Here is a 10063-nt window from a genome sequence, read left to right on the forward strand (position 1 = left end):
ATTATTCTAGTCCTATCTGATTCAAGAATTGCATATAACATCCAATTAACCCTGATCATTTGATTGATGCGAAGAATAAAACGAAGTGCATGAAAATAATGACACCCAAATCCCAATATGTGACATAGTATGTATTTACCTTTATCTCTCTCCCTACCTGATCTATCCGGTGAGGATGGATGAGAGGCAACGGTGGCGGAAAGTGCTCCGGTACGATGGTGATGAATCTTCGCGGTGTAACGAAAGGTGCTTGCGGGCACATTAACACTCCAACACTCAAGTCAATAATGGAATTGAGAAAGAGTGTGTAAAAAGTGTGGTGAAAAGTAAATCATACCTTGAGGGTGAAGCTAAGTCACCCTTATATAGGCGTGCGTGAGGATAATCGTCTCCGAATTTTGCGGCGTGTGATTAAGGAGCGGTTAGAGGACACGTGTATGGTGATCGTCGCGTGGAGGCGTGCTTGAATGTGACATGGTGCATTGATGTTGGCGTGTTCCTCCAAGCATTGTGCTTCAATGCGGTGGACGTTCAGTCCACATGTCATCATAGAATTGGCCTTTTTATCTCCTATACATTCAATATTCAAAAAATACACACAATTAGTTGACACCGTATTTAACATACATTATTTGATGTCAAAATATTATTTCTCTAAAATTGCTTTCAAATTTTCGATGATACTCATCCATAATTTTTTTTTTCTTTTTCAATTGTATTTGTTTATATTTGACTCAATGAAAAATACCTACCAGTAGCTTATAGAGAAAAACTTTATGATAATACATAAACACAAATTCAAGCCTTCGCGCTTAAGGTACTTGTAAGAGCTGATGCATTTGATTGAGTATGAGTAAGAGATTTGACAATTCAAACAAGGAATGAAAATTAGAGTTCTCACTTGTAGCATAGGTGGCAGGTGGACCGCTAAATTAATAAATTTTATTTTTGCAAATTTACTACTAAATGTAAATTTTACAAGAATAATGCTGCATGTCCCGACAAGCTTGTTCCCGAAATAGTCCCGACAAGCTTATTTCAACTAAATGTTTTTCCCTTAATTACAAGAATACCCTCCCATGTATTGTGGGCCCTCCCTTTTATTGTGGCATTGTACTGTTCGGGAAAGCGTCGGGACAAAGCATGTCGTGATGAATAGCAATGCTGATTTTACAAACAGTCTAGTAAAATAATGAAATTAAATTGCCACTAATAATTAGTTGCATTAGCATAAAACTTCTTAGTCAAAGAAGCCCCATTCTTCTCTTATAGTCACTAATAGTTAATGTAAGATGATGTTTTCTCCCATCATTTTCAGGTACTTGATAACCAATTGTTGCTTCAATTTTTTGTTTCCTTGCAAAAAACGCATTTCTTCTTTGTTCTTCTCCACTACCAAATTTCTGAAGTTCAGCCAATGAAATTTCCAACTTAAAATCATGCAACATATTTGATTCTGTTTCAACATCCACAGGAGCAATAGTATCAGTTAACTTTCCTGCATTAGCAGCTTCTTTCAATGATTCTTTTGTAGCCTCGACACCAACTATTTTATCGTCCTTTTCTTCTTTACCTTGATATTCTTTGTAGTAGTTTCTTGACCTTGTCCAACTTCTAGAAAAAGGATCATACCCTTCTTCTCCCGCTTTCAAATTCGCATTCATCATATTTCTATGCTCAGACAAGATTTTATAATTCTCAATGCGATTCTTTCTGTTAATCTCTTCAAGCCGAATAGCCTTAACATCGTTCTCTCTCGCACGACGCAGTGCTTTCAATTCCGTCAACTTTGTTTGTATCCTCTCCATCCATGCCTCGTCGTTTTTACTTTCCGCTAATTCAAACTGCCTCTTCAACCGATCCTTTTCGACTGCAACATTCAATGGCCTAGAGGGTGCAGTTTTTTTCTCCTCCAACATTTGTTTCACCGTAGCAGCCGAGTAAACATATGTGTTTGTTCTTTTTATAGCTTCCTTCTTTTCCATTATATTTACCTTACCTGGCATATAGCTACATGTTCTCTCAACTTCTCTAATCCAATATTTGAACTCTTTCTCTAATGGTGCAGATTCAGAAACTACAGCAACTTGAATTTTTTTAGCAGAATTTTCACTTCCCCAAACACAAACTAAGTACTTATGAGTCACTTTATTTTCTACTTTGTAGTGTTTATTTGGATCACCGCAATCAACTTTTTGAACCATGCAGAGTCTATAAACAGGTACATTTTCCGATTTTCCTATACCAACTCGGACGAAACAACCAACTACTAGTTCCTCAAAAAATGGTTCATTCAACCATTTCACAAGCCTTGACCTCTTTATGGTAATTTCTTTGATATCTTCAAATGATGGTTTATCTAATTCATCCATGTTCTTATCATCATCCCTGTCAACTAATTCGCCATCATCAGAAGAAGATTCTTTTTCACTTTCAGATCTCACAACACACTCACTTTCACTTGAGCTACTTGGACTAGTGTCCAATGTTTCTGTCTTCTTTTTCTTCACTTCTGATTTTCCATGATTGTCTGTGATTTGTTGCTTCATTCTTTTCGCGCGCAATTCGCTTAAGGCATCGCCTTTTGCAGCTGTTTTCTCGGCATGTCTAGCTGAAGAACGAATCTTGGTAGACGAAGGAAGAGGTGATGATTGATTATTAGAACTAGAAGCTCTTGCAGATGAATTATTGTTTTCTCTCTTCATTCTCATGATCATTTTCTCTTTTAGCTCTTTATCGCCTTTTTTGGTTGCTCTTTCAGATAAAATCATTTCTCTTTCGAGTTCTGTCATCTTAGCATGCCTTTTTTTGTCATCTTCATTCTTGTAAAGATCACTACCAATACCCTCAGATTCTTCACTGCTATCATCTTCTCTAACACCATCTTCACGATCCGTCAATTCGATTCCTTCTCCTTTGTTTTTGTCTTCATTGCTACCTCTTTTGGTAGTTTCCAATTCTAACCTCTTCTTCAATGGAACTTGAGATGTGATTGTTTTTGGCCTTTTGTTTCCATTACCAACACCTTTATCGGAATCTTCCTCTTTGGAATCACTTTCATTATCAGATAATGATGCATCCTCGTGTGTCTGTCTCGTGTTTCGAAGCTTTTGTCGCTTTGTCACACCTGCTGCCTCTAGAAGCATGTTTTCCAAGTCTGCCATCCTCTATTTTCTTGTGGTGTGCAGTTCAAGTTATTATATATCGGTTTTCCTGTTATGCAAGACATCCACAAATATGCAATTAGTTTTTCACTTTGGAGTTTCGAAAATCATTGAAATAAACTTCTTTTTATTTGATTATAATGAAGGCCATCTAGTTTGTAACGATATCATTTTTTTTTTTTGGTTACAAAAAATTTAGGTGGGTTCGGCTCCGGTCACCACCAGGGTCAGGGCATGCCTCCGGGCCCAAAGGGCACTTATAGAGGTACTTACAGATCATCCACCAACACTGCCCTCACATCGGCAGAGGGAATCGAACACACAACCTTCTGCAAGGAAGTGACCCGTTCCTTACCAATTGAGCCAACGCGTGTTGGTTGTAACGATATCATATTCATAATATGTAATTGCAGAGACTAATCTCTTAAGATAACTATAATCAATATAACGACTTGACTTCTCTCAACATATATTTTTCTATACACACTCATCGAGGGAACCACTAACCAAATGCATATATACTAATAAATAAATTTAGTCTTCCCTAGACATTAGTATTGAAGTTGGATTTTATTCATGTACATTATCCATGTAAATACTTTTTTGCAAAGTTAATCTATCATAATTCTCAGATTCTTAAAAAATATTTAACATTAATCAAAATTACTTCTAAAATATATATTTGATTGCACTTGTTTGACAATATCAAAATTAAACATTGAACATATATGTAAATTGTAAATGTCGCAATATATATGAAATATACACGTTTTAACGTTCAACGTTAACATCCCTCAAAAAAAAAAAAAAAACGTTCAACATTAACATTGAAGAATATATATAAATGTTGCAATTTATATGAAACATCCACCTTTTAAAGTTCGGCGTTGATCATAATTACATCTAAAGTCACACATATGATTGATTGTATTTTTTTGACGGTATCAAAATTTAACATTGAAGTATATAGAAATGTTGCAATATATGCATGCATTCAATAAAAGTGAAGCAAATATGGCAAAAGAGAAAGAAAAACAAAAGATAAACAAACCTTAGCAAGAGGCAAATGTGTAATGGAATACCAAGCTCACAAGGAATGGCTCAAGAACATAAAAAGTAAAAAATGTTATGGTTGTATATATTATAACAACATTCAACAAGAGTTATTTGAGATACGAAATTCATGCAATCAAAACTCCGTAAAATAATTAGAACTCACTATTTCTGGAAACTAACTCCTATAGTTACGTACAAATTCCACACATATTGTTTGACTGCTTCTTCCAACAAAATAGTCTATTATCTAATGGGAGTGCATGTTTGTATTACTGAAATTATATGAGATATATTTTTCTAAAGTGTTAAAAAAAAATATTTATACATTTTATTGTCTACATTATTATCATGTTATATAAAATGCTATCAATTTTTATTGATGAATTAGATTGTGGATTCCGTTTGTTTTAAGAAAAGTTTAAGTGGTCGTAAAGCAAAATTGAAAAAATATAACTATTGGAACACACCATTTAGATAACCTACACCATTCAACATATTTATACGGTGAAAAATGTTTTTGTTGTCACCTTTTCTTTTTATTTTTAAGTTTTGTAAAAATGAACTTTTTTTTAATATAGATGAGAATTTTTGTAGCACAAAATTTGAGTTGAAAAATGTAGGTGTCTCATTATTATCAAAACGGTGCGTTCCAATAGCATTGCGTATAAAAATTATGCATGCTAAATAAGCACAATGTTTTGTTTAGTGAAAGTTTAATTCGTTTGAATACAAATTTATATTCACTTTGATCTCAATTATAAACAAATATTCATTTTGTATATTTATTGTTTAATTAATGGGGCTGCTAACTTACACCCACCTAAAAACACTAAGGTGTAAGTTAGCAAGCTGCACCCACTTATAATTTACTAAAACACCTTTTTGTTTATATTCTAATTAATTTTAAATAGAAGGACAATTTTGTAACTAGCTTAAAAAAGATCCTTAAAAAAAGAAACAAAAAAGACAATGACATACTTAAGGTACAAAACATGTAATAAAGACAAACTTTTAAGGAAATAATATTTGGAATGATGAAAGTGGATGTAAATTAGTGAAGGTTGCTAACTTGCATCTTAATAATACTTATAAAAATGAGTGTAAATAATCAAGTGGGTGTAGGTTGCTAACTTGCACCTTTTAGGTGGGTGTAAGTTAGCAGCCCCCTTAATTAATATATCAGATCTATATTGTAAACGATACATCGATTATTCAATGTATCCGAAATAAAGTAATCTTGGCTTATATTTGAGATCAAGGAATACATGCTAAGTACAATACTTTTAGCTTTGTCTATTAACTACCACCTCTGTCCCTAAATATAGGAGTTTTTTGCAAAAATTACAGAGATCAAGAAAGTTGGTTGTAGTATTAAATTTGTATATAATTATTATTGTTTTTACAATTTTATCCTTAAGAGAGAGTTAATTTATGTTTTCAACATAATATTTATTGTTGATTAAAAAAAAAAAGATGCAAAATAAAAAAGTGTATGTTGGTAAATAAATGAAAATACCAAAGGGGTATTATAAAAAGGGACAATTTTTTTCTTAAAAAGTCTTATAATTAGGGACAGAGGTAGTATAACTTTTCATTCTTGTCCAAAAAAATAAAAGAGACTAGAATTTTTCATAAAATATTTTAATGTAAAAAAAAATTCTATTGAAATCAATTGACTCTACTCAAATGGTTGATGAGCTCTGCCAAATAACAAATTGTTCGAAATAATTCAAGTTGGAACAATGAGGGGTTGTAATTTTGAAGAACTTTTTGGAACTAGTTTTGGCGTGAGTATGTGGCAACGAGGGAATTTGAATTTGTTGTAAATGAAGGCATTTCAGAGACAATAAAAATAGTAAATATATCATATAGCATCATATCAACCAATGATAAATATCAAAATGTAAAGCTTCAAAGATAATTCATAATTAAAGCCAGCCATTGATATCAAATGATATTAAAAATCATATGATATTAACCATATAAGAGAAGAGTAACCAAAAAAAATGATATTAAAAATCAAAAATTAAAGCAGCTGACCTCAGGAGGCTGAAAGAAACCAGTCCAAGCAAAGATGAAACAGAATCTCCTGTTCAAATAAGCATCACATAATGTAAATGATGTCTACCTATTTACAAAAAAAAAACTATAAGAATACACTCTATTCAACCTTTGTAAATGGTTATTCATTTCTTTTCTTTTCCTTTCCACAAACAAGAAACACTTTAAAAATAACATAAAGAAGAGTTATTTCCATCTTTTCTCTCTTTTCCCATTCCTTTGAGCAACTAAATTTAACTGGCCTGTGAAATTCCATCTTCCTGCAATCTGTTGTCTCTCATTAGTGCTGCCAGGTGCTTCAAAGCATGTGAAATTTCATCAGAACTAGGATGTGACATATCGCTGGCGACAAACAAGTTTTTCGTTTTGTCAACTACAATCCAGCTACACCCGGGCGTTTTTTGGACTTCATTCTGCACCATTGTTCTCCTTAGAGATTTAGCTTCACCCCAATGTCCTGATCCAGCATGCATATTAGAAAGTAGTACATATGGAGAAGAATTTTGCGGTTCTAACTCGATAAGTTTCTCAGCCGCTCTCAGTCCCCTTTTTTCATCTCCATGTATACTGCAAGCACCCAATAAATTAGCCCAAATCATTGCATTGGGTTCAACATCTAGTTTGTCAATGAACTCTTCAGCTTCTTCAAGAAAACCACATCGACCAAGTAGATCAACCATGCAAGCGTAGTGATCTACTCTTGGCTGAATGCCGTAATAGTTTATCATGTTGTCAAAAATTTGTCGACCCTCAGAAACCAGCCCTCTATGACTACAGGCAGTGAGCACTCCAAGGAATGTGACATCATCCGGTGAAACAGATGATAAAGTCATCTCATCAAAGACCTTCAATGCCCTTTCCGCATAACCATTTTTCGCAAACCCAACAATCATTGAATTCCAAGAAATCACATCTTTTTTTATAGGCAATTCTTTGAAAACTTTTGCAGAACTTTTTACATCTCCACATTTAGCATACATATCTACAAGGGCACTGCTGGTTAATTCATCTAAGTCAAAACCAGTATGGAAAATCAGAGAATGTATCTCTTGACCGTCTTGCAGCGAGGATAAGAGTGCACAGGCTCGCAGAACGGTAACAAATGTTGCTTGGTCTGGTAAGATATTGTTGTCACGCATTTCTCGATACAAGTTTAAGGCCTGATCACTGCAATCATTTTGAGTATGTCCAGATATTAAAGCTGTCCACAGTACAATGCTCTTAAGGTTAGATAATTCCGAGAAAAGAATGTTTGCTTCGGCTAACATCTGTGAATCCATATACATGCCCAACAAAGAGGTACCTAAGAATTCACTACCACATAAAAGACCACTCTTTAATATAGCACAATGAATCTGCATCCCTAAAATCACCTTAGGAGACTCCTTACAACAATCTATGAGGGAGGCAAATGTGATTTCAGATGGCTTCAATCCCAATATCTGCATCTCATGCAGAAGATTAATTGCTTCTTTTGTATCTTTTATAGCATATCCTGCAATCAGAGCATTCATTGAGACCACACTCCACTCGGGCATGCAAGAATAAACTTTACGCGCATCTTCAATTTCCCCACACTTGGAATACATGTCAATAAGAGAACTTCCAGCGAAAAGGTTTGTGTCTAAACCCAACTTAACTGAAAGGCCATGGAACTGCAGTCCTGCTTCTAGTACCTTAATATTTCCACAAGCACTGAGAATACTGGCCATGCATACCTCGTCCGGTACTACGCCATGCTGATTCATTCTCCGAAACATGTTGAAAGCTTCAGTTTCCTCTTCTTGTACGTATCCAACAAGAATGGCATTCCACGAAATATTATCTCGATATTTCATGCGCTCAAATTGTTTTCGTGCTTCCTTCAAAGCCCCAGCCTTAGCATACATATCTACCAACGCATTGTTCACACATAAGTTATCCGTAAACCTTTTCTTGATAATAGTTGAATGCAACTGACGACCGATATCTAAGAATTCGAAGCACGCACATGAATTCAAAATGCTAGAGTACGTAAACTCATCCGGGTCATTTCCACACCCCATCATCTCAGAGAACAACTCCATAACATCACTTAAACTACCATTCTGTGCATAAACTCCAAGAATTGTATTCCACATAACAACATTTCTATCACACACAACATCAAACACTTTCTTTGCATCATACAACATGTCACATTTCCCATACATATTAATCAACGAACTCGCCACATAAACACTCGACTCAAACCCTAATTTAACCGCTTCACCATGAACCAACAAACCACTCCCTAAATCACCCAAACCAGCAACCGCACTCAAAATACTCGCCAATGTAGACCTCGAAGATATCACACCATTCATCCTCATTTTGCGATAAAATTCAACCGCCTCCTTATAATAACCTCTCTTACCATGAGCAGAAATCATAACATTCCACGCAACAACATTACTACAACCATCCATCTCATCAAACAATTTACAAGCGTAATCCAACTTCCCTAAATTCACAGACGCATTCAAAACCGTCACAATCACCAACTCATCCAAAACAAAACTACTCCGCATTTCATCAAACAGTTGGAGTGCGTCATCGTTCAAACCAACACGAACATAACCGCCAATTAAAGCAGTTAATGTAGCTGTGTCGAGGGTATGTAACCTCGACACAGAATCGAATAATGTTCGAGCTGAGCTCAAACATTTGCATTTCGCGTAGAAATGAATGAGGTGGCATGCGATTACTGGATCAGATTCGAATCCGTTTTTTATAATGGAGGTATGAAGTAATTTTCCGAATTCGAGGTTTTCGAGTTTTGTACATGATGATAATGTTGTTGAGAATGTTGATTGGTTTGGTTGTTGAGATGAGTTTATCAATGAAGTGTAAGTTTGAAGAACTTTGAGGTATAAGCCTTGGCGTGAGTATGTGGAAATGAGGGAATTTGAATTTGTTGTAACGGTTTCAAATGCCACGTGGGTATTGGAGTGGAATTGAGAGTGAATGAGCTTGGGAATTTGGTAGTGGAGGACATGGTTGGTTTTGAAGAATTGGGAAATTGGAGGGTGAATGATGAAGCTGAAATGATGAGTAGTGAGTAAACATTTTGCTCTAACTGCTACGCGCATCTATGTTGTATCTGCTGTAGGTATGTAACTAATGAAGGTAATTACAGTTGGATGAATGATTCATTCGTTTGTTTGATGTGTTCCCAGAATCACAGTTCCTTTGCTCGGCGGCGGGTATTCGTTTTCCACTAATGCAGCCGCACGAGTTTATGACTTTATGTATCGAATAGGCCAAATATCTTCCGGGTCCTTTAAGTTTCATGTTTGTTTCAGATAGATCCTTTAAATTTCAAATGTTAAGATAGGTCCTTTAAGTTTCGAGTTTGTTTCAGATAAATCCTTTAAATTTCTAAGGTTTCAAATAGGTCCTTTAAGTTTCGAGTTTGTTTCAGATAGGTCCTTTCTATCAACCTTCATTAAGCCAAAGTTGATCTGGTTGGGGAAAAATTGATGCCAAGTGTTAGAGAGAACCACCTCACCCACTTAACGGACATATTAACTTTTGCTTAACGGACATAACAACTTTGCCTTAACGGAGGTTGACAGAAAGGACCTATCCGAAACAAACTCGAAACTTAAAGGACCAATCTGAAACCTTAGAAACTTAAAGGACCTATCTGAAACAAACGTGAAACTTAAAGGACCCACGGAGGTATTTGACCTATCGAATAATAGTCATTTCGGTGGCACAACAATGGAAATTTCAAAATACTCATTGATAACACATTTTAT

At 35.1% G+C, this 10063-nt stretch overlaps 1 protein-coding gene and 1 pseudogene across 4 annotated transcripts; both read right to left on the reverse strand.

The window, feature by feature from the left end:
- Window positions 1-818: 818 nt before the first annotated feature.
- Window positions 819-6451, reverse strand: LOC146927646 (protein RTF1 homolog pseudogene; annotated as a pseudogene). 3 transcript variants are annotated; one of them, XR_015005796.1, is made up of 3 exons: window positions 6391-6451; window positions 6261-6309; window positions 819-3213 (listed from the first exon to the last, which is right to left on the reverse strand). The product of XR_015005796.1 is annotated as a protein RTF1 homolog pseudogene, transcript variant X3 (transcript). The 3 variants fall into 3 exon arrangements; XR_015005794.1 differs by lacking the exon at window positions 6391-6451 and having other exon boundaries at window positions 6261-6375; XR_015005795.1 differs by lacking the exons at window positions 6261-6309; window positions 6391-6451 and adding an exon at window positions 4216-5434.
- LOC146927647 (pentatricopeptide repeat-containing protein At3g09040, mitochondrial-like) lies at window positions 6065-9554 on the reverse strand. The gene is made up of 2 exons (XM_085700905.1): window positions 6391-9554; window positions 6065-6309 (listed from the first exon to the last, which is right to left on the reverse strand). The coding sequence occupies exon 1, from the start codon at window positions 9389-9391 to the stop codon at window positions 6515-6517; it is 2877 nt and encodes a 958-aa protein (XP_085557031.1). The 5' UTR covers window positions 9392-9554; the 3' UTR covers window positions 6065-6309; window positions 6391-6514.
- Between the last annotated feature and the right edge of the window lie 509 nt (window positions 9555-10063).

This window comes from Medicago sativa, chromosome 4 (genome assembly GCF_051527215.1).
Source record: "Medicago sativa cultivar Bolivia chromosome 4, Bolivia_mono, whole genome shotgun sequence".
Lineage (NCBI taxonomy): Eukaryota > Viridiplantae > Streptophyta > Magnoliopsida > Fabales > Fabaceae > Medicago > Medicago sativa.

What these genes read in the sequence shown, in the direction of transcription:
- LOC146927647 (XM_085700905.1), bottom strand. Translation starts at nt 9,391, where the DNA reads ATGCGCGTAGCAGTTAGAGCAAAATGTTTACTCACTACTCATCATTTC.